General features: G+C 38.8%; 2 protein-coding genes across 20 annotated transcripts in view; one reads left to right on the top strand and one right to left on the bottom strand.

The window, feature by feature from the left end:
* Positions 1 to 17,220, bottom strand: part of SYTL3 (synaptotagmin like 3) — a 34,025-nt gene extending 16,805 nt beyond the window's left edge. The window contains exons 1-11 of one of the 19 annotated variants that reach the window (XM_079331417.1): positions 17,091 to 17,220; positions 16,929 to 16,960; positions 16,757 to 16,844; positions 16,329 to 16,370; positions 13,126 to 13,218; positions 12,474 to 13,022; positions 10,893 to 11,108; positions 7,428 to 7,492; positions 4,845 to 4,896; positions 3,386 to 3,458; positions 2,412 to 2,484 (exon numbers count right to left, since the gene is read on the bottom strand). In XM_079331417.1, the coding sequence (XP_079187543.1) occupies positions 2,412 to 2,484; positions 3,386 to 3,458; positions 4,845 to 4,896; positions 7,428 to 7,492; positions 10,893 to 11,108; positions 12,474 to 12,583 (589 nt within the window). In that variant the 5' untranslated portion in view covers positions 12,584 to 13,022; positions 13,126 to 13,218; positions 16,329 to 16,370; ... (1 more) ...; positions 16,929 to 16,960; positions 17,091 to 17,220. The other 18 variants (XM_079331413.1, XM_079331420.1, XM_079331421.1 and 15 more) reach the window with 18 other exon arrangements.
* A 1,558-nt stretch (positions 17,221 to 18,778) lies between these two features.
* DYNLT1 (dynein light chain Tctex-type 1) lies at positions 18,779 to 23,781 on the top strand. The gene is made up of 5 exons (XM_079297568.1): positions 18,779 to 18,904; positions 21,460 to 21,501; positions 22,672 to 22,795; positions 23,001 to 23,078; positions 23,370 to 23,781. The coding sequence occupies exons 1-5, from the start codon at positions 18,878 to 18,880 to the stop codon at positions 23,438 to 23,440; spliced, it is 342 nt and encodes a 113-aa protein (XP_079153694.1). The 5' UTR covers positions 18,779 to 18,877; the 3' UTR covers positions 23,441 to 23,781.
* Positions 23,782 to 25,033: the final 1,252 nt, after the last annotated feature.

The following is a 25,033-nucleotide window of genomic DNA, read 5'->3' as shown; positions in this document are numbered from 1 at the left end:
AACCTCTGCGGAGGAACCTCAGACAGCAGACAATGCAACATTATGGTATTCAAAAACAATGGCACTCAAGTGTGATTTTTAAAGACACTCTGGGTTAGTTTTGTTCTTAGCAATCAGTACTCAGATGTTTACTGTACTCTGTGTACACCATTAAAACACCATGTGACCTATTCAAAGGGAGGCTCAATTAAGCCATCTCTGTAAATGAAACCAGGTTTTTAACATACACAGTGAAATCAGAGATCATAAAAGAGACTGGAATTGAGAGTTCTAATGGAATAGATACAATCTGAGTAGCTTGACCAACAGTAGAGGCAGAAACACCAGCCTTGCCTCACACACTCTTACAAGGAACAGGTTACAGAACAGGTTATTGTGTGAGAAAACACAAATGTTCAGTTGTCATATCTACTCCTCTTTTGGCTTCTCTACCCAAATATCAGTAAGACTGACACTCTCTCTTGTGCCAAGGGCAGTTTTTCACTGCAAATAAAACTACAACCAGCAATTCATTTTACATTCACCAAATGGCCACCATTGGATTATAATCTCCTCTTGCTGCCAAGCCACACTGGAACAGGAGGTAGCAGCATAAAGGAGCAGACTGTACAATGGCAGCTTTGTGCTGCACACGCTGATCCCTCATTCTCACTGCTCTCAGACACGCACACACACTGGCTCCAGTGAGAGAGTCAGAGGCAGAACGAGGTTCCCCAGGTTTATTTACTGCAATACACAAGAGCTGGGTGTATTAAATACCTCTGCAAACCAGGACACTTATCTAGATAAGACACAGAGTACTAACTTCAGACACTCGTGATCAAAAACATTTATCAGCACAGTACCAGCTTTCATTTGAGAGGCCATACTGTCTGAAAAAGCTTTCTTAAGTCAAGAAACCCAAGTCTTTCTCTCTGTAAGGCTTCCTATACTTTTTAGTTACTGACTTCGATAATTGAAACAGCCTGTTATTTTCTCCCAAATTAAAGTGCTCCACAGTAACTGAGGATGAGAGCACCTGAGTGGGGTTTCACCCATAGCTGAACTGAGTTAACAACTTGCTTCCACCTTCCTCTGCAACTGCTGCTCTGTTCTTCTCCATCCCTGATATGGCTTTTGAACATACCAAACAGCATTGTCATACATATTCCATCACATATCTTACCTTGAGCCCATTTAAATCACTAAAACAGCAGAAAAGTACCTATGTGTTTTGTCTAGGTTAATGGTTTTTTCCTTCAAATTAGCTAAACCAGTTTCCAGAGGGTTCCAGATGCTAATTGTAGCAGTATAAGGCTCGAAATAGAGAGAAAAGAAAGATGTGAGTGGAGTAGAACCTTCCTTTTGGAATTAATAAATTAGTTTGCTACAGTCCTTATAGTCTTTACCGATAACTCTGGGATATGGCCAGGCTTCAAACTGACAGAAAGCTGAATAAATAATTTGCATTCAGTTCTGTGCTGCCACTATTACTGGTTCCAGTGTCTTACACCATGTATACTTGTTTAGGAACAAGTCACCACATCTCTGCATAGCTTTAACATGTATTCTCACAGACACAACATTAAATTTGCATAGTTAAAGGAGAATAGGTCTTTAAGATGGGTGGAAGAAGCTAAAGGAAAGACCAAACGAGAGCAAAAACAAGAGTTAGGGAGAAAGGCAGAAAGGCACTGATGCCAGACTTGTTCAGGTCTAATCTCACATGTGGGGCTGTGCAAGCAGAAGCTAGTAAGAGAATACTACCCTTTGTTCAAATCCATGCAAATTTGAAAGCCCCTGTAATCTTCTTACAGCTCAGAAGTTGTTTTCCTCTGGTCACCACTGCCTTTAATTTGTTTCTCACAGAGGCTGACTGTCCTCAGTGTACTTTGCCTTAGAGGTGCACACATTCTGCATCCCTAGGAACAGCAGGCTGTGTAAGAGAATGGAAGGAACCAAAAGCATCAGAATGGAACAGGAGTTGTCAGGACTGGAGAGCCTCTAGAAATGTGCACTGAAAAATTCCACACAACTAGACTGAGAAAGGGGAAGGAAGTCCTCATGAATACTGCCAGTGAATGAAAATATTAAACTCCTGTTAAATCACAGACTCTTTGACTGGGTCAGCTGGGGTTCAGCCAGATAACATGAGGATCAGAAATCAGTTATTACTCTAAAATGAATTAAATACACTGCATCTCAACACATGATAAGTTAAAAGAAAAATCATAGAGAATATACTGGCAGAATACCAAAAGAGAATTAGATTTCTTGCACTATTTTTCGGGTTGGCACAGCCTTGGCATTAATCGCTTCAGCCACTACTTGTGAGACTTTTTTTATAACAACTTCTTGGGCAACACTGTGGCCAAAAATTCAAACATTTGACTATGTTATTCCGGAATGACAAGACAGTGAAAACTACTTACTTTTAATATGTGTTGTGAGAGACAAAAACAAGTTTTCCACAGACTTATTAAATCTTTTAGACTCCCCAAGTTCCTGCAAATGGGAGATGCAAAGAGTAAGAAAACACAAAATACTTGTAATTTTAAAGTTTCCATGATTACATATCTACAGACCACATAACAATCAGAAGGCTGCACTTCATTCTTTTGCTCACTGTAGACAAATACATCTGAGTACATACATTAACATACTTGGAAACTATCACACTAATGGATAAAGATGGAAAGTAATCTTTTCAGTTCCATGATCTTTCACATATAAGTGGAGCTTCTTGCAGAAAGATCACATAGTAACTTAGCTAATTACATCACTGATTTGTTGTGAGGTATTTACTGCTTTTATCCATTACAGAACAAAGAGTTTTCATCAAACTCCAGGTAAGTACATAAGAATATCTACAGAACTGCAGGGGGCTTCAAAGCCAGAGCTGAGACTCCAGTCCAAAATCAAATGAAACAGTAATTTAGTGTAATTTCTGTGAGTTTCAAGCCATGTTCTACTATTCTGTCCACTAGAAACTGCAAGGCAAAGGCAGCCATCAAATTCATTGTTTCTCATTCAGTAATGAAAGTGACACGTCACTACTGAATGTCATAGGAACATGGGATCCCTTCAAGTTTCAGTGGAACTCAGTTCTCAGTCCAGTCTTCCTGTGATGAGGCACCAAAACCCAGATGCAACATTCTAATGTAAGTGGAGTGGTTAACCAGTTCCCTAAAAAAACTGAAAACTAATTGAAAACGGCCTTCAAAGCCTCTAAACTTTCTCTCCCAGTACCCATGCAGCATAAAAATAATGACAAACTAACAAAAGGCTGCATTTAGTGACATAGAGTGACATTATGGCAGTTATATACCACATTTCTGTGGCTGACCTTTTCATATGAATGACACTCTAAGTGGTGCACTTATATATATATTCTGCAGATACATACATTTCCCATCACATTGGCTCCTGCTGCTGATTCTGTGAAAGGAGGTGGAGTCGGAGGTACGACAGAAATTTTACTAGAAATTCAAGAGATAAACAGTGCAACAATTAATAAATTATGCCAATAGATTAATAAATAAGCCATGTCCATGCACAGTATCTTCACTACCTGTGTTTCCTGCACCCTATAAAGGTCTGGGTCAACATCCTATGTCTGTAAAAGCTGCATCACAGGTTTATTACCTGTTCTTAGGAATTAGGACCTTTCTATCTTCTCAATCTTGGAGTACTCCCAGTGAAATTATTAAATTACAACTATCAGGAAGACCTCACTTAGGATAGGCTCCCTAGATTTCTATATGGCTGACAGTATTACAATCTGTGTCCTGAGTTCTGAAACACAATTCCTGTAAGATGCACTCCACATCTTCATATTCAGAGATATTTTCAGAAAACAGTCATCTTTATTTACAATACTAAAAGGATCCTTCCTTGCCTGGGTTCAGAGTTGTTAAACAGCCTTTAAACATTCCTGCCATTCCATATGTGATAAATAATCCTGGTCTGTGGAAAAAAAATAAATTTCTTACTGATTCTGTTATCACAGAACAATCACAGGTCCTAAGGCAGCTGGTAAAATTCCTTCTTGATTCTTTTTTAAAATCAAGTCTTGGTTAGGATCTTATCCAGCCAAATATAAGTTTCTTTCTTATGCAGCTGTGCCTTGCCAGACAATTCTATTAAATTGAGACCATCTCTTCATATCTTATTTTACACTGGGCTTTTGGGGTTTTTTCTGGCTGGTTTAGATTTTGGTAGTAATTATTGTTGCTGTGGTTTTTTGGTTTGGTTTATTTTAAGGCAGAGGGTTCCTTTAATAACATAATAAGCATACTTACTTCATTATGTATCACTGGTAATAACTTAAGTATGGTCATGCCTTAGCCTCTAGTCAAAGTATTAATTCACTGCAAACTAGATTTTTTATTTTTTTTTTAAGTTTGGTAAGTGAAAGTGTCTACCTTCTTGTCTACTACTTATTGTAAAACTATCATGTCAGCAATATCTCCCATTGGACAAATAATGATGCTCTTATGACATCTAGCAAATAACTTTCATTTACAATAATTTAAAAGTATTTTGCAAATTAACATAATTTTATGAATAGTTATGCAAAATATATAAGCAGATAAAGCAAAGATAATGCACATTCCTTCATTTCAAGTAAGATACTATTACTCCAAATATGGTACTTGCTTTCTGTTTTACATGAGATCTGTTCTGTGGATTGCTGACAGCTAAAAGTGAAAATTTTTCTATGCTTTTATCATTTGCACTCCAAAAGTATTGATTTTTTTTTTTTTCATAATAAAGGACAAACTACTGGTTGGTTTATAACATAAAATATATCATCCACACAAATTCACAGTGTCTTAGGACAGTTATCCTTTTATGAGTCTCACCTCAGATTCTGGTAAGATTCCAAGAGCTTTGCACCAACTGTTTCATGTCTGCCTACAGAGGAGGGAAAAAAATCCAGAGATCATTTAGTAGCAACATCAGTTACTTAAGCCTGTATAACACTTTTTAAAACCTGTTCCTTTCAGGAACTGGTCTGTGTTTACAGAAGCTCATGCACATGCAAGTCAGGAATGAAGTCAATTCCCAACTAATGTATCAGCACATGTTCCAAGCAACACACAAGTTTCTGCTGCATCTCAAACAGTACCATGATTTCACCCTTCCCTGTTGCAGGTGACACATTCAGATGAACTCTTCACCATTGCTAAGGACATCCACACAGAGATGCCAACAGGCCCATTCCTACAGGTTGCCAAGTGCTCTCAGCCTCCCAGAGTCCAGGAGGCAGGTGGTACATGGGCCCACTGCACTGAAGAGCACTTCAGCCACAAAACTCAAACACCACAGGAAGCCTGAAAATGCGTACAAGAGTAGGCACTTGGTCAACTCTTGCACCTCATGAAAAAGTTTTTCACTTTTCCTACTAGAGACCTGAGCTGTGATGAAAATGCTTGACTAGCTCACAAACATGAGTGAGACCCTTTGCTAAGAGCATCCCTGCAGGGAAATGGAAACCATGGCACATTCCTCAGGTGAGCAGCCACATGATGTGAAGACACCAAGGAGAAAGAGCTCCATCAGGCATGAACAATGAAGACTCATTAAACTGTCATTTTATCACAAATATAACAAATAGCAAACTGAAATTATCTGGAGTGACGTTAATCACTAGTAATTCCTGATACAGTAAGCAGCATGTGATCCATGCTTTGCTGAAGATGTCATTAATTATAACATTGTTTACATAACAGTAACACACCTTAGTAGTGGCAGAAACAATAATCAGCTCATAGATGTTAGAATTTTCAATCAGAATTCCAGAATCCTCACTTATTGATAAATAACATTTGCTATCTTAGATTTTAAATTGATTGCTCATTGAAAGTAATCTACCACTTTTATGAAAATATTAATCTCATGCTTTAGGTAGAAGATACAAAAAAATAATAAAAAGCATAACAATAATCTTTTTTTACTACTCAACATGAGAAATCTTCATTGTCATTTTTTTTTTTGGTCAAACTTACTTTCTAGTGATAAATTCAGTTATGTTATATTTTCAAACCAAAAGAGGGCACTGTGTCTCCAGGATTGAAGGATGCATAAAGACTGCTGTGTTTCAAGATCTGACACTTTTTAAACTCCTTTAAATATATCAGTAGGTCTAATCAAAAGAACTAAACAAAACTTATTTCTCCCTGAAGGTTTATGTTCCATATATCCTTAGATCTGTGTGACTTTAACAGCATTACTATTAGACGAAGTAAAATGCTTCAAGAACCCACAAAGCCTTGACAATTCAAAGTGAGAATTTATTTTGCTGGAAAAAGTGCAAGTTACTGACTGTCTCTATCAGATTCAATATCCAAGAACAACATTTTCCAGTAATAGAGAGATTGATAAAATTACCAGCTTTATACTCATTAAAAAGAATGAGGGGAAATTATTATCAGTGGTTATTGGATGAAATTATACTTAAAAAAAAAAAAAAATCAGTCACCTAGCCCTTTAAAATCAGAAATTGGTTTAGCTAGAATAGGCTTCAGTAAAATCTTGCAAATTTAAAATGAATTGTTTTAACAAGAACTTCAGTTTCTTAATATGCTGCCTTTCACAAACACCTACCACCCAAAATTTGCCTGATTAGGCTCTTCCATTTATAAAAGTCTTCCTATTCAAGTTTCCCAAGGGAGATTTAAGGCCTAGTTCTTCCCTTTTTAACAACTACTCTTCAACATAGATGCAGATACTGGAAGTGAAATGGTATAATTTAACTACAGTCAGGCACAAAATTAAGCAGATGCCTCTCTGAAGTGACACTTCAAGGGAAAGAGGAGACAAATCTTCTCCATCTTACTAGTTATTGTAGGTGAAAAGAAAACACTAGCAGCTCTTTTGCTGACAAAACACATTCCCCATTGAACAATCCATTCACATCCTCCATAATTTTTAAGAGCTTTGTACTTTTAATGGCTCTGAAAAGATCCAGCATGAGGCAATGGCACAGCCAACTGGCTGAAGATAAAATAGTGTTTAGCTCTCTGCTGATTTATAGCTATATATGGGGAGTTTTATTCCATTCTACCATTTCATTAAACTTTAGAACTTCCTCAGTGAAAACAACTGAAGTTTAAACTTTGACAAATGATGAATGCAAGATCATTTTCTTCCTGTACACATAACATTTCTATATTAATTTCACATACTTGTATTTCTTAGAAGTCTTACACATACATTAATTCAATTTACACGGCCAGCAATTTTCTTATTTTTATTACCCAAAGTAAGTTATACTTTTAAATGTATTCTGCTAATTTGTGTTCATGTATAATTTACTGCACAAACAGATGGACTGCACAGTAAAATGGAAGAAACACTGGATGCAGTGTCACACTACATTCTATGTTTCAGTTAGATGACAAGTACACAATACATAGCAGTTTATGATCTGTCCCAGTGATTACCTTCACCTGGATATTTCTTTGCTCGTTCCTCAAAGAACCATTCACCAGCCTTCACTTTCATATCTCTGGAAAACAATCAAAAAGAGATGTGAATCATAATGTTTGCAAGTGCATTTCTTCAAATATTCGGTTACCATGTAACAATCCAACATCCTTTATTAATCTTATCAGAAAACCAAGATTTCATAACTACTCAATCCATGAACTCAATCTATTGATTAATAAATGAGATTATAAATAGTATGAGAATATGAATAGCTATGTCAAGATCAGATTTTCAGCAAATTTTACTCTTTTTGAAGCCTTCAATCTGAATTAAGCCAGTTTTAAAGAGACAAAAAAGAATTAACTGAAGATAGGATTCTCTGGATCCTTCAAGTTCCAAGTTCTCATCTAAATGTCTTACTAATTTTTAGGGCATTATATAATATATCCCTTCCTTGTCAATTTGTGATGCTTACTATAAGATGAAGTCTCACTGCAAAAATTTCCTCAGCACAGCCACTGCTAAACTTTCTTCTCTAGCCAGTCATTGATTTTCCTTCTATAAAATTAATATCTTTATTACTACTGCCTCTGCCAAAATTGTTTGAAACTGGCAACAGTGTACAAACAGTAAATTCATGTAGGGCTTACCTTCTTAAGAAAGCAAAATCTCTAAATACAAGAGCTAAAGTGATGTCCACCAATGGCCCAGGCAACAAAACCTCTGGGTCTGCCATTTCACACTTCACCTTATTCTGTGCCAAAACAAACCATAGGTCGGATACTTTTTGCTCTGACACTTGATTTTAAAGCCTTTTAGGCATTTAAATTATATCTTTGTAAGTAGCATTACAGAATATTTTTTAAAAACCATTACCCATGTAGACTGTACAATTTATGTTCATACCTAACCATAGACCCTTGCACATAACTGAACACAGATGAATCTGAAAATTAGGCTTAAATAACTAAGACAGGGTACTTACTCATTTTGGATGGAGACTTAACTAATAAATCTGTCTTCAAGGGCTTTGCATTGGTAGGCCTTGATTCTCATTCAACCCCAGACCTCCCTTTATATTATTTCCACCACCCCCTGATTATCGTCCAGAGTTTAATCTCCAGGTCTGCACAGATTCATGTGATAATTTAATCTACTCAGAGAAGTTCTGGACACTCCTTCCTTGGAGGTGGTCAAGGTCAGGCTTGTTCAGGTTGTTCAGGGGCTCTGAACAACTTAGTCTAGTGGAAAATACCCCTGCTCATGACAAGGTCGGTGGAACTCAGATGATCTTTGAGGTTCTTTTCAACCCAAACCATTCTATGATAATTAGACCACACACAGAATGAAAACAGATCTGAAAACACCATTTTGTTTTTTGATAAAGAGAGTATTGAGTTAAGACATGATCAAAAGTATGAAAACAAACCCAATAAAGAACCTTTGTCAGGTAAAATAGACTAAACTCCTCCACAACAAATGTCTTTCTAGATGCTTAGAACACAGGATTCCTTTAAAAAAAACCTAACACCCTATACCAACTCCATTCACATAAGAGATGCCTCCTCCAGATGAAAGATACAAACTCTACAAGGTCTTCAAAATTTCTTATTTTGTAAGAAATACAAAATTTGCATATCCCTGCAAGCTCTTTCACTGAGATGCTTAAGCACATTCCTTACCAACATGACCCCAGTGTCTAGGGGGGAACCTCCATAGTGCTGTGCTGTTTGGTTCAGGAAAAAATTACTCTAGTGATAAACAAGACACAAAATTATAGTTACTTGGAACCTGGAAATCAGTTTTTACCTTTATTAGCCATCCTATTTTTCCCTCACCAGGATAAGAAAAAGGTGCTGAGTATCATTTACCACATTGCTGCACTCCCTACCCTTCTTTGAGATTTGCAGCTTTGATGTAAAGCCCACTGAAGACAATGGAAGAAGGCTGACTGAATTTAATTGATTTTACACCATGACTAAAGATCAAATGTACTCTCTCTTCACTGTAAAGAGAAATTCAATGACAGCTGGCCTATCCATTTGTATTAGTGAGATTAAAAAAAAAAGTAATTTCCTGAAAGAAAAGTAAAAAGGTCTTTTAATTAATCTAAATAATGTTTTCTTGGTTTTACCATTAAATATCTGGACAAGCTTATTAAATAATTAAGGGTGTACAGCACTACACAAAGCAGCTTAACAACCATCAACTCTCTATAGGGGATTTCTGCTGTGGCCACCAAATAACGGGAAACTAACTTAAAACAAGAGGAAGTGCAGAGGGTTATCTAGACAAGGATATGGCAAACTGATTTTGAATTTCAGTTTGGTGCATATGGCTTGAAACACAGCAAGACACACACATCACATTTGAGTAACTATTTTGTATCAAGTATAAATAGCATTCAACTACCTATTTTGCATATTAGTTCTAAATAAACTGAAGATTCATAGAATATCTTGTTGGTTACAGTTTACAACTCTCTTCCAAATTAGAAAAAAAATTACTTCAAACTAGTAAATTTTTTTTTAACTTGAGACCAATACTTTGCTTTATATTTTCCTCTATTTTCATCTCATTTTGGTGCCTGCAGAGGGAATGGAGGATTCAGCTTGTGTTGGCATAAAGTAAATTTTCATCCAAATCCTCACCCTTTCTACAGGGATATTTATCATCCAGCAAAGATTTTGAGTAAACTCAAACTATCATTCCCATACTATGATTCTTCACCTACATTTTATTTTTCATCAAATGTGGGAATATATCTAAACCATTTTGTTCAGGAAGACTGCAATGAGAAGAATGGACTACAAAGGATTATTTTGATATTAAAAAAGTACCAACACAGTAAAAGAAAGATTGTTTCTTCTATCGTGAAATACAAAAATGTGATGCAGTAAAAGAGAAAAAAAAAAAATCAATTCAAAGTAAACAAATTTGTATTTCTAACCACATGAATAAATCCTAGTAATGTTATTAATTGGTTTTGCTTTTTAAAATTTTATAATGCATGACTTCAAATTATTCATCAGTCAGGTTTCTCACTCCAGTGGTAAGAGGCAGAAAATAATGATTAGGAAATTGTCACAAAATTGGTTATACTACATCACAGCACACAGCAGGTTGTGAGGATGCACTGGTTCAGTATTGAGTAGGGGAAGGAGCTCTCTCTGTGGCTCAGCAACTCACAACTGTTTTATGCTTTGCTATTATCATCTTTGTCACACTCAACAGTGTGTGAGTACTGTTGGGACCTCTGTACCTACAGCACCTCTGACCTACCCTGAGTATCCGTTTTGCTAAACACAGGAAGGGAAATATCAGCTACATGAAGAATAACACAAAATTCCAATCCATTCCACACTAGCAGGACTTCAGCCAACATTCTCATCATGCCAGTGGCTTTGTTTCATTAACTGTTCAAGCTGAACCAGGGAGCATCCATCGGATGACCGGTGCAAACCAGCAGGATTCCTTACCCGTGAGCATAGCAAATGGTGCATTTCCACAGGCAGGGGCTGAGGCAGACCCGGCATTCCGAGCACACCCGATGGCTGCAGCCATTGCACACCGCGCCCCTGTTCAGCAGCAGCCCCAGCGGCCTCTGGCAGCGAGAGCAGCACCTCTCCTGGTACTCGTGCCTTGAGGATTTTGCCCCCTTCCACCGAAGCTGCTGCAGCTGCAGCTTCATTTTCCTAATTCCAGAGGGGAAAAAGAAAACAAAAAAGAAAAATTACAGAGGGCAAAATCCTCACATAAAGCACAAGTTAACAATGCCCTGGTTGTGCAATACCATTTCATATGCCCTCGAGTGTGACCTCTGCTGAGCACTGTTTGAAAATGTGCACAGACAGCATTTCTGTAGTGTGACTGTGTGTGTGTGACCAGAACTGTGCACACTAACAGAGAAACAGTTAAGTATAAATGGAGGTTTGTTCATTTCAGGCCCACTCAGCACAGGGCACTGAAATCATTGTATGCAAGTGATTATGCATTCACCTACAAAAACTTAGACTAAATGATGCTCCTTTCCATTTGATTTTCTTAAAATCATATTTATACAAGAATTAAATATTCTACCAAGCAAAAAAAAAAAAAAATAACAAATGCATCATCTGAAAGCTAAAAAACCAAATCAAAACAGTACACAGCCCATAATATCAAAACCTCTCCATCACATGTACCAATAGTAGCAATCATCAGCAGTTGAAAGGGATTTTCTAACCAATTCAGAATTTCTATATAGCCTTTCACATAATTACTATAGTTTAATGTTGTTTTATGTTTAATATGTCGCATAACACATAAGTGTTTCATATAAACAAAGTTTCAGTTTCCACATTTAAGGGACTAAAAATGTCTATTTTACCCACACCAATACCTAGTTTTACAGGGGGATGCAATATCATAGAGCAGGATACAAGGTACTGGGAAATCCTTGTCCTAGCCAAGACATAAAGCAAAGTGCTGGAGAATTATCCTTTATCCTCACCAGCTGAGATACTGGCATAGTGTGAAATTAGTAAAAAAAATCCTCTCCTAATTAATGACACCTATTGACATGAATAACACCCCCCAAGGCAGAGTGGTGTGTTTGCTGCCTGTTGTGTGTGAGAAGGGACAGGGATGGATTTAGCACAATGAGCAGCTATCCAATGATTCTTAACTCCAGTCTTGGCACAAAGTAAGCTAAACAAGCCAACCAAAGATCAGAACCTGTTCCAAGACTATACATATGCATACATAGGAACATGATGAGAATGCCATAAAGCTTTCACAGAAAAAAATGTAGCTAGCCTATGAAGGCTGGAAGTAAAATTCACCAAGTACATTATTCAGTGAACAGGATCTGCTGATCTTTAGTGTAGAGTCAATAGAATGGTAAAACCAACAGATTAAACTTAGATTTCCCAGAGAATACAAAGGCACTAGACTAAAAAGAAGTTAAAAGACAAGCACATCTAGAAGGAAAATAAAGTGGAAGAAGAGTAATTCAGAAGGAGAAAAAAAAATAAAAGAAAATAACAGAACAGAAAACAGGAATAGGGGAACAGCAGTACCTTATTCTTTCCTCCTCTGTTTTTCTCACCATCTGGTCACGGTATAGGACTTCCAGAACAGCGTCTCGCTCTAATCCCTTAAGGAAGTTCAGATTAAATTCACAGGCCATTTTTGCCAAATGTCACTATTGTACTTGTTTTGCAGACTCCAGTCCTATGGGTTCCACTACATCCAGAATGCTGGTCTGAGTGTTTCCTAAATGCCTGTGTTCTTACTTGATTGTTGATGTATTTCACCGTGTCATACCCTTGAAAAAAAAAATAACTTTGTTGTCTTCACACAGATCATCATTTAAGTGTCTGTTACCCAGGGAATACAAACAGTTATCAAGGTCACAGCAATCTTAACTTTTTCCTGTGTCCTTTAACTTCCTTTTTTTTTTTTCCACTGAAAGTAGTTCCAAAAGAGATAAAAGCTTGCAGCAATGTTCCAGACAGGGCTTGAACTGGCACCAGAAGGAGGGACAACTTATCAAGAGATGGTGTAAAAGAGTGGCAGAACTGGTTTGGGTTTCTTTATTTGGTCTTGTAGATTTGGGATTTCCCAGCCTAAGGGAAAGAAAACAACAAAAAAAAAACCCACCAAACATTATCTCTTCTCACATCAAAACATTTCAAATAACGTGAAGTACACATTTTGTTATACTTCAACCTTCCATGCAGCAATTCAGACACAGGAGAGGTTTTAAGCCAGTCCTGTTCTTCAGAGGCTCACCATCTTGTCCATTAGCACTCAGGCACATCCCTTCACATCTTTTGTAGAGGCAACATAAAACAACCAACAAAAAAGCTTTAATTAGTTTTGAATATAGGCCTACAGGTCCCATGACTGTCATAGTGCTTGAGACAAAATTTTTGAGAAAAAATGCCTCTTTATCTCATTTTACTGAAAAGACATCACAAAATTAAGAAGAAAAAACCCAAGACCTCTAAGTCACTTCCATCAATTACCTCTGTCTGTTAAGTCTAGATAAGCAGTTTGATACCAAATAATGCTGTCATCTTTGCTAATACACAGAGACACCAAAAGTTAAGATATACATTATTTCTAGCTCAGTTCACTAACAATTTTGATCCCAAACTAGCATACAAATATATGCAAATATAAAATTGAACCAGAATCGCAATTGCAGTTTGGATATATTCTGTGACCTTCACTTTTGCAAAACTCCACTAAAAGATAAAATAATTTTTATATACTTTGCAGCAAAGTCAAGAAAAGATGATTATTCAACCTAAAACAGCTTATACACCACATTAATTTTCCATGTTACTCACATTTAGTGAATGTTACTAGAAATGTAAGACAATCCTACTTGTGATGGGATATCCCCCAATATTAAAGGTGTGTATATGAAAACTGGTTAAGTGTCTCAAACTTTATCTGAAGTAGATACACACAGTCAGGCTCTAGGCAGGTGCAGCCACTAGGACAGAAGAGCAAAGCTTTTCCAAATCAGTTACTGATGCTTCACTGATGGACCTCAGCTGAGAATCTGACCAACCAGCTGCATTGCTGGATCAATATTTTCAAATACTGTTTTAAATTTAAAACAACAAGCCACACAAAAAAAACCCTAAACCATCAAAAGTACCCACTAAAACTTCAGTTATATACTGACAATGCATTTTTGTCAGTGCAGGGAATTACTTTACATGCAGCTTGCCCCAGTTAAGTTATTTAATTTTTCATCAAAGGAAAAAGGCAGAGGGTAATAATATGCATACAAAACATGCTGCATTCCATTTGTGTATGGGTTGGTTTTTTTTGTGAAATCCTTCAACAGACCAAAAAGACAAAGCATTTCACAGAAGTTTGTGTTAAAAAAAAAAAAATTGGTTTCCTGTGGAAACAAAAGAGACAGAGATAGGGATAATCATGTTTTATTTCCTTAGCAACTGCAATTTCACAGGAAATTACTCATTTGAAGCACAAAAGCCTGAGCCATTTTTTTAACACAATATATGTCATTTTCAAAGGCCCCTGCATCCTTCACCTGCTTTCATCTTTTACCTTATGAACATCTTCTGGGATTGATGAACATGTTTAAAACCATCAATGTCATTTAAGTCAACATAATTTAAAGAGGAGTCAATACAAACTCTGGTGTCTCTGCCCTACACAGTATACCAAAACATCCATTACAGAGCAAGCAAGCTACATTTGCCATAAAGTCCTAAGACTTTGGGCATATCTAGAACACCACTAGAAAGTCCCACTAAAGCATCAGTAAAAGCTAGCAAGTGCATGACAGCCAATACTAAGTGGATCCAATAAAACCCTGCTCTGGTCATTTTCTAGAAAATACATGAATGTCTCATAGAGCTATTAAGAACATGCCACAGTAAAACAAAGAGCAACACCTGCAGCTAAGCAAACACAGAAAGAGCTGATATCTGATGCCTCCTTCAAATTCTTTTGAAAATCTAGCTGAATGATGAGGTAACTTTAAGTATAAATAAAGTATTATGAAAGTATTACAACTCCCAAAAATGGGGGAGAATCCTTGGCCCCACAACAAACTTGAATTTATAATTATTATTTCACAGAGGTGTTCAAATTGGACTGAAAATTTCTCATTGGAGGGACTAAAAGCTACAATTGTGAAATAACTCTTTCTTACACCAAAGCTGTCTGCACTAGAGTAGCTTTTTGGCAGTAATAAATAAGTGTTTTCAGTAATTACCCTTTTTGACAGGAAAAAATATTCATAAACCTTCTGAAATGCCCTCCTTTCATGTTCACCCATTGAATCCAGCTAGCATTGAATCTATCCTGAGTTACAGTCAGTTAACCTCAAAGCTGAGCATCTCCTACATAAAATGAAAAGTAGCAGAAACTTCTTCCTTTTCATCAAAAAGTTCACAAAAATATTTTGTTCAAGCATTTCTTAAATTGTAATAATAAATATTGATCAATATATATTTTGCATTTAACTAATGCAGGGTCAGGAACCTTGCAGACGAATCAGTAACTTCTTCAAAATATCATAAGAAATCCCAAAGCCATTGTGAGGGAGAAGGGATGACTAATGTGGCTGTATCTTAGCACAGGGATTCATGCATGCACAGAGTACAACCTCAAAAAAAAAAAAGAGGTTTTTTCCTATCAGGAAAGAATAGTATGTAGTTATGTTACTGAAGATCAAGCAAAAGGCCTATTTTACACTAGATTAAGTTTGCAAAAACAGCTTCTTTTCTAAGTTTTTAAACTTAAAAATGGCTGACTTGGCAAGCTTTTCCTCAAAGACATTTTACATGTAATGTATTATTGATCTCCTTTCAGATCCTTAAGCATCAGCAAAATAATGGTAATTAAATAACTATAAATTAACAGAACTTCCAAAGTCACAGTCTTCATTTACTTGAGATAATTGCATTACTTTATCCATTAACCCAGAAAATGGCTGTAATACATCAGTGGCAAGGAACAGATTAAGAAGGTTCAGAGTAAAACCAGTCTCAAAAGCTACTGCAATCTGTAGCTATTTTCTATTCTTTTGAGACCAATCACATAAATTCATTCACAGTTAAGAAAATTACAAGTGTTATTTTGTACTACCTGACTGCAACAGTTTAGTTTTCAAATCCCTGCATGTGAAAATTGTTTAAGTTCTTTGATAATGCTTTACCAAAATTAAGTCTGTTTAAGTCTGGATATTAATAACATCCCACCCCAGAATTCAGAATAAAAAATAACCAACCAAATAACTAAACCAAACACAAACAATAATTTGCAGGTGTGGTTTTTCCATTAAATCTTTTCCAGTTTGAAAAAAAAACAAACATGCCAGTAAATAAAAATGCATCCCCCTGTGCTATGTCATAGAGAATAGAATAAAACGATGTCCTCACCTTTTCAGCAGCCATCAAAGAGAGACACCAGGAAGTGAACTGCTTATAAAAGATGAGAAGCAGTCTCATTATTTAATTATCTCTCCTTAAAGAAAACTGGTCGCTGCTCTCCACCCCCTTTCCTTCCTTTGGGCACAGATACCACTGATGTATATTTAGAGGAGCACCCCAAAACAACTGAAAGCAAATGTGCTGAACAAAGAGCTCCAGTGTTACAACAGCTTTTGCCAGGTCTCTGGTTTTGTAACCAGCAACAAACAGAGATATTTGTTTCTCTAACATTCAAAGGAGACTCAGCAAAAGAGGCTACAAAAGCTGACTGATATGCCAAAATGTGCTCAGTCTTCAAGCCACACACAGGAAGAGAAGTGGTTTTGAGTTATATACATTTCTTTTTCTGACACCTTAAATGTGAAAACACTTCTAACCTCAATGTCTTCAGGACTTGCACAGAAAACTTGGTTTGTCTCATAAACAGTTCTTTCTGGGAAAAAAAACCCAGTTTTCTACTTCAGTCTATAAGATAAAACAGTTAGTATAGATAGAAATTCAGGAGAACTCAGTTTTTATGCATCTTCAAGAAGAAGAAAGCTATTTTACCTCACAACTGGAAAGCTGATCTCAGGTAAAAACTGAAAGTTAAAACATTATTCAGACTGGACATCTTAAGCCTATTACAGAATTAAGTGTGGGTAATGAAGTTCAAAATTAAATTCCAATAATTCTTAAGTCTGGAGGGGAAAAAAAAGAGGTTATTCTTACAGCTCAATCTCCTTTCTTGTTCCCAGCTCTAACAAAATCTGCATGCAACAGAGAAGCCCTTCTTAATTGTTTCAGATGTTTTAAAAGTTCCAATTTCTAGTTAAAATGAAACAAAGCACAGCAATCCTACATACGTCAAAGTTTAAGAGCCTGCATGTTTATAAGCTCATCAAGCTAAACAGATTCAAACATTTCCACCTGTGTATGTCAAAGTTTAATCACCTTCTTCAATTGCATCGTGGAAGAGATGTTGGTGCACCTGTTAGTGAGGCATAGAGCTATGCATGCATGATATGCCAAAAGTAACCTGAGGACTCTAATTACCCACAGTCACAGATTAATTGTATCCCAAATCCAGGCTGCAGAACATTAGCCCTACTACCAGCTTCCCCCTAATATTTAATCAAAGCCTCAATTGCCACATATTTATCTCATCATATTTTTCCCCTTTCATCCCTGGACATGGAAAACTGCTGCAGGATTTTATACATGCTAAGAATATAACCAAATATATAGCCTTTTATGCTTTTGTTCAAACAAGCACCACTTGTTCAGTCCTTCCATAGTCCTCATCTTTTTGTCTCAGTGAGGTGGCTGGTCAAGGTCTCCTTTTTCAGGAGAAACAGGAGACAGAGCCTGACACAGGACTGGAGGCAGGACCAAAACTGATCAGTCAGCACACTCAGGCCCTGGAGCTGTACCTCCCTCAACCTTTTAAAAACACAACGCCCAAAACTGGACACAGTATTCTTTGTGCAGCCACACGGCAGAGAGGCCACACTGCTTCCAGGCTCTATGTCCTTTTCAATTTTTTTTCTTTTTTTTTTTAAACAGCACCATACAAGAAATTGAGATAAATTGAACCTAAACAACACCTCCCTGCTCCATGCATCTGTGGAACAGCTACTGAGTGAGTTGGCCCTGCACTTGTAGAGCTGGTTATTCCTGCCACCTCTAGCCCTTTGCACTTGTGCCCAGTAAGTTGTTTTTTCTTCCTCCATCCAGACTCTTTCTGCAGCTCATGCAGGCCCCTCTGACTGAGCAGCATCTCCCATGCCCAGAGCAGCTCTCGGGGCCTGGCGGCATCAGCGACCGGGACAATCTGTAAACACTGCACACACACAACATCCAGGAACTGTGACAAATGAGCCCTTTAATTTCATTCTCCTGGTTCTTATTGTGTCTGCTAAAAATCACGTGGTCTGCTTAGAACTGTAAGAATTCAGATATTCTTCTGCAGTGGTTGATCCTGTCTGGATGTCAGATACCCACGCCCTGCCACTCCCCTCCAGCTGGGCAGGGGGGTAGTGGGGTAGGGGGGATGGAATATAATGAAGACAGGGAGAAATTTTCTATGTTGATTTTTTTCAGCTTGTGACACAGGCCTGCTTCTAAAGCGGTTTCCAGAAAAAAAGAAGCAAATCGTCCTCTCCTCCTTGCGGAGCAGAGGAGGACCTCCCACGAGAGAACAACCCAGAGAAGGACCTCTTGGATGGCTGAGCACCAACGCCAAGCTACTGGTATGAAATGCACAACCGTGACAAGCCCCGCCTCTCCCAGCCACAGGCTTTGGGACGCTGACACCACCCCAGCGCCCCGCCGAGCGCCACCTCCCGCCCGGCTGCCGGCCGCAGTCGCTGTGGTAACCGCGCCATCTTGGAGGGCGCGGGCCGAGCCCAGCCGCGGCGGGGCCGGCGCGCAGGCGCAGTGCGGGCGGCGGCCGCGAGGGGCGCAGCGGAGCGGGGGCGGTGCGGGTCCGTGGCGGCGCGAGCGGCTCCGCCGGGAAGATGGACGAGTTCCAGACGGGAGAGGAGGTAACGGGACGGGGGACACGGGGAGCACAGCTTCCCGCCTGCCGCTTCCTTTCAGGGCCAGCGGAGGGTCTGAGGCGGTGCCCGTCCGCCCCGGATCCCACCCCTCGGCGTCCCCCGCCGCCATCCCTGTCGCCCTCCCCCAGGGTGGAGCCGCGCGTCCCGGGCACCGGCGGCAGACGGGCCCAGCCTTTGTTCTGCCGCCCCCGGGGCCGGCCCCTTGCCGGGGTGTTGGCCGCGCTCCTCGGCTCTGCCTTCTGCCCCTGCCGCTCGGGGAAGAGACCTGAGGGGTGTTTGGCCTCGGGCTGTCCCCGCCGTGGCGGGGGGAAGCAGCACCCAGCCGAGGTGTTTGGGCCGGGGGAAAACTCGATCGAGCTGTTTGCGTGCGGAAAGAGGAGTCCGAGCCGTGTCTGCGTGTTACACTGATGGGGCTCACACCCATTCACAAGATACGGAGTGGGCTGCATCGAGGGTCTCAGGCTGTTACCGTGCCCAATGACCGCCGCCCCGCTAAGGAGGAGAAGCGGGCAGTGCCGCTTTGCAGAGGGACAGTGCCACTGAGCTGTGACACTATCAAACAGCGATGTGACTGCGCGACACTAAAGCCAAACGGCGAGAGGAGCCAAGGTGTGTCAGGCTGGTCCTGTTCTAAAAGCCTCCTCCTCATGGCAGGGCCTGCCCTGTGTTGCAGTCACAGACTGGGGTTTTTTAATAGATATAGTTAACACACCCGAACATCATTCCTACAGCTGTTTTCGAAAACGTCTTCAGAATTACTAAAAGCTATAGTCCTGCTCTGCAGTTTGCATGTGTTGCCTGGGAGCACCCTTTAAACAAGCAGTTGGAAACATTGCCTGCCTGCTTTGTGCTAGAGGTACCGCAGGAAAACTGTAAAGTAACCAATTTTCCCCCTTTACTTTTCAATGCAAAAACGTTTTTATGTCATCTTATTAAAAGATGACATAATGATAAAATAGAATATCAGATATTTATGTTCATTCATGTTATGGATGTCAGAAATTTATGTTCGTTTTTGTCATTCCGAGAAAGCAAGAGGGTTGAAAAGCAGCATCAGCCCTAGAAGTGAATTCTCAAATCTATTGTTTCAGTACAAATTGGATATTGAAAATATCATATATCGAAATACCTTTGAGAACTTGGGTTGAATTTAAGTCATTTTACTTTGGTGTGAACCGTGTTTGTACTCACTCAAAGGCATTTCTGAGCAGATCTTGTGAAGAAGAAAACTGTGTGTGGTTTATCATCTTGCTTGACAGCAGTCTTCATGTCTGCCAGTATGGCATGTCTGCCATGCATATTCTTAAACTCTGTGGGAGAGTGTTTTTTGATAATTGTAGCTTGGTTAAATACACTGGTGCACCTTAAAGTGTAAGCACCTCTAAAATGTAGTACCATGAAAATAAATAAGTCATGTTAATATTAAATCCAAGTCAAGAAGCCGAAAATAAAAAGCAATTTGCCACAGCACATAAAAGCTTTTAAAAATGTTGAATTGTGCCAGCAAGTTGGTGCCTCTAGATAGGTGTAGAAAAGGAACTGCCCTGCTTGTCTCCCAGGATGTGCTGTTTCTTCTGTCATGGACAGTGATCAACTTATCTTTCTGAACATCACATGTCATTGAAGCTGGCTAGACCGTTCACCTCCTGACCAAAGGTTTATGAATGTGATGTTGGGATTCTCCTGAGCAGGTGTAACTGCATCCTGTCTGCACAGTGAATTGTTACACTGTTGTTCATTTCTGTCAGCTGGGGAAGCTGACTGACCCCCCAGTGACAACCCCGTCATCATATACCTGGTAGGGTTCATTTTTACATTCTTATTTTGCATTTTGAAATTAATCAGTTTGCCTTCACGTGCTCCTCTTTTGTCCTGGTTTGTGAGGAGCAGAGGGAATGAAACAAGAAAACATAAACTACTAACCATACATGTAAATGGGTGGTAGTTTTAAGGTTAGTAAAATGTTAGGGCCTTCACTGTCTTGATTCCACATGCTTAATCTCTGCCCCCCAAAGGCTGAAGGTCCAGTGAGCTACATTTCCCCTTTGGTTTCCAAGGGGCAGCTTTCTTCTTACCCTAGGCTGAGATTGTCCAGACAGTTTTTCTTTCAGCTCTGAACTGCTATTTTTTCCATGTTGGTGCCCTGGAGATGTCAGTTCCATTTAACTGCCAGCCTGAGCCCACTGTGATATGCAGACATTAGAGCTTAGTGGGAAAGGGGAATATATGTGTGCACAAGTGCCATACATGTTACTTAAAAATGTGTCCATGTTAGAATTTGAAAGCTTTCTTGACTCAAAAGGTCAGCCAATCTCTTATTTTTATTTTTCATTACTTTTCTAAGAAGGTTAACTTGACTGGGCTGAAGGAGCTAGAGTCCATATACATGCAAATAAAGGCAGACTTGGTATCTTCTGACTTGCCAGAAATCTGACAAGGATAAATTAAATTTCTAGTGCATGTTCTTAACAAGAGCTCGAACTTCATACACAGAAGAATGTGTCCAGTCATTATTTAAAATTCTTTTCTTTCTTTTGTAGGTTTCCTTTGCTGTTGATGAAGTCAGCAGCATCATTAAAGAGGTAATTTAAACATTCTCACTTTGTTGGTGTGAAATTTCATGTGTTCTATGCCGTGTACTAAAAGGCATTCAGTAAAATGTGGTAACTGATATGTAATAGATTTCTAGATAAGTTGCTGTCAAAGTGCAGGTAACTTGATTTAACCAGTGTATGGACTTCAGCAGAAATTATACCAAGCTTTAGCTGAGATATATATTGCAAATCCAAGAGATATTTAAAGTAATTTCATACACTCATCTCTAGTTGCAGTGCATCCCCACTAAGATTTCCAGGGAAGTGTATTATGTTAAACACTGTAGGAATAGATTTTATATTTTAGTAAAATACAGGAGTTTTTTCTAGACTGTCTGCATATGTGTGTTACTGTGTTCTTTCAATGTGCCTTTATCCAAAGTGAGTTCTTGTTTGTTTGGAATGATTGAACTATTCTTGGTGCTAATAAAGATAAATTTTCTGTCTAGAAAATTTCTAGCAAGATTTGGAATTCCTCTTGTAGTCTAGTAAAGTCTTTTTGTTGCAAAATAACTCTTTTTGTCAAACTCTGTAAATTGAATACACATGCTTTAATACATGGTCCTGTTTCTTCTGAATTTAATTTTGTGGTTATTTTAAAATAATTTCTATGATGAAAAAATGTGCCAATGAAAAACATGTAGGTTTAACGTATTTTTATTTATATCTCAAAGGGGAAACTATCCCCATAAGTAAAATTGATTATTTGGCTGGTGGCTTCTGCTCTCTTAGTAACCAGTAACTACATGGGTCTTCTGTTTTAGTCTGGGAGTTTGTTTCCCAAAAATGATCCTGCTCAAAAATTGGAATTTCATTTCTGTAGATTAATATGTGTGAATGAATGAGCTATTATACTACTGTGCCTTATCCTCTTCAGGACTGTTTAAGTGCAGGACCCTTTTCATAAGTATGGCTGTAGGACATTACAAATTATCTAAATAACACAAAGCAAACAGAGGGTGGGATCTATGGTGATTTCTACTATGCCTGGCTCAGATTCTGACCTGCATGTTTTTAATAATTGATAACCCTTCCAACAGCCAGTGTGCACCTGCAGTATTTAGGATTTTTCTGTGGGTGTGGGGTCCATGTTGGAAAGGGTTAATGGGTGCCTTGCAGTTGACAGCAGAGCAGTTCCCTCACCTGTTTGTCCCCCAGGCCATAGAGGGTGCTATCGGTGGCAATGCCTACCAGCACAGCAGAGTGAACCAGTGGACAACAAGTGTGGTGGAACAAACCCTGAGCCAGCTCACAAAGCTGGGGAAGCCCTTCAAGTACATTGGTGAGCTCAGCTTCCCCTTTTCTCTGAAAGCTGGGACACCAGCAGCAAGGGGTGGGGGAAGATCTTGGGAAGAACCTTGTCTGTAAACTGCTCACAAGCATGCATGTTTGCTTATGTATCTGGATGTGTGTGCTGAGCAAAAATGGAGCTAAATGTTAATTAATGTTAGTGAGAAATTAATCAAAGCTTCTCTACTGGCCAACAGTGACCTGTGTGATTATGCAAAAGAATGGTGCTGGGCTACATACAGCAAGCTCTTGCTTCTGGGACAACTCCAGTGATGGTAAGGAAAACAACTCTTGGATTTTCCAACTAACAGCTTAATGCCAGTCTCTTAAAGACTAGGCAGCATACTTCCCCCCCACCCCAAGTTTGTAGTTTTGGAGTAATAACATACTGTTTGATATTTTTTCCATTTGGCTGTGATGCTAACTGGGCTGTGTATGAAATGCTTGACTGTTGTGAAAGCTTAGTTGTTAAGATACTTAAAGGAGACAAGTATAAAAATTATAGGGGCATGCATGTAATCACTTTAACTTCCTTCTGTTTCTGAAACCCTGTTTTGTATTTGCAGGAACCTGCACTGTGAGATGGGAGAATAAGACCATGTACTGTATTGTCAGTGCCTTTGGACTTGCAATATAATTGCCTTGAAATTGTTCATTCTTCTCTTATTCCAGCACTTGATTCCATCTCTACTCAAACTGTGAATACCTGAGCAACTTGTTTTTAATGCATTTTTAGTAACTTTTCTTCAAAGGTAGAAATTTGATAATGCTGTTACCTGTTTTATGTTTGTACCTAGTACCATACCAGTGTTTTCTATACTTTTTTATCACTTCAGAACCTCTCTTCAAGGTGCTAATAGGGAAATCTGCTGCAGTGTAAACACTTTCTCTAGATTTCTTTTCTTATACCAATACAAATGAGACACTGACTTTCACACTTTGTACTTTTGGTTAGCATTAAATTATTGAAATTCATAACCATTGGTGTGATTCATTTAAACTTAAATCTTTTGTTATTGGGGGGAAAAGTTTCAGTTTTTTTCAATTTTCTTCAAGATAGTCAAGGCACTTCCATAATTTTGCCAAAGTCACTACAGAGTTGCAAGAAAATTAGATTATATTTATCAAAAAGTAGCTGGGCTGCATTTTTAGGACCTGTTTATTCTTTCTGTATGGTATTTATAGCATGGAATGATAACTACCTTAGTTGAACAAAGACAGATAAGAAGCTTTTCACATTCTAGAAGTGCTCAGCAAGCTATACCTGGGTAATCATTCACTTCTGAAGTCAGTTACTTGGGTTAATTAGGTCTTGAACTAACTTGCTTCAGTCCATGTTAATGTTGCTGATAGCAAAGGTAGTGGGTTCTGGTAGCTGATGAAACATGGTCCTTTCTGAAAGGGGAAAAAGCTGCCTTGAGGCAATGTGACTAATAATATGTGAGTAAGTCTCCTGCCTTCTAGAGTAAAGCTGCAGAAGAATAACAAGTAAAACAAGTTTTCATAGGCTTGGGTAATGTTTTGTCAGCTAATTAAAAAAATTGCAGCACACTATGAATTTCAGAAAACCTCTGCAAACAGCTATGCTGCTCCTGCAAGCAGCAGCTCACTGCTAATGAAGCTGAAAGAGTTACAGACCCATGAGAGAGAGCATCCCTGGGCTGGAGTCAGTTTGAGCAATCTGTGATTTGTTTCTTTGTAAGAAGTCCTGTCTATTATGTTCAGAATCTGTCTCTGAGCTAGAGCTGTTTAAGAGAGAGATGACTGGTAATACAGCAGTATGATTCCACGACCTGGAGAGATGTAATACTGCAAATTCAAATGACAGGAGGGGATTTGTTTCCCATAGTGTTAGGTGCTCTGTGCTGACTGCTGAGTGTAATCAGACTGTGGAAAGCCCTGTGCAAGGGAAGGCTTTGGCCTTCTTCCTCCCTATGTGTATCTGCTGTGAGAAGAGCAGAACAGGTGTATGTATCAGCAGCTTTAGGCTTGGTACATTTCAGAGTTCTAATAGAGCTGTAAGGCTTCTGTATTTCTGCTGACATTCCAGTTTCAAAATGGCTCCTTCATGACAAGCCATTTCATTCTTCTCATGAATGTCCTAGTGGGTGCTACAGGCTATACAGTGTGTGTATATACCTTAGCCTGAGGAGCACATCCCTTACGTTGCTGTAAGAGTTTAGTTTGGGTTCAGTCTTCAGTCAGAAATGATACAGCACCTGAAAATAAA

The sequence above is a fragment of the Erithacus rubecula genome (assembly GCF_903797595.1).
Source record: "Erithacus rubecula genome assembly, chromosome: 2".
NCBI classification, from domain to species: domain Eukaryota; kingdom Metazoa; phylum Chordata; class Aves; order Passeriformes; family Muscicapidae; genus Erithacus; species Erithacus rubecula.
The sequence above is the reverse complement of the archived record's forward strand: the minus strand, read 5'-3'. Positions and strand labels throughout refer to the sequence as shown.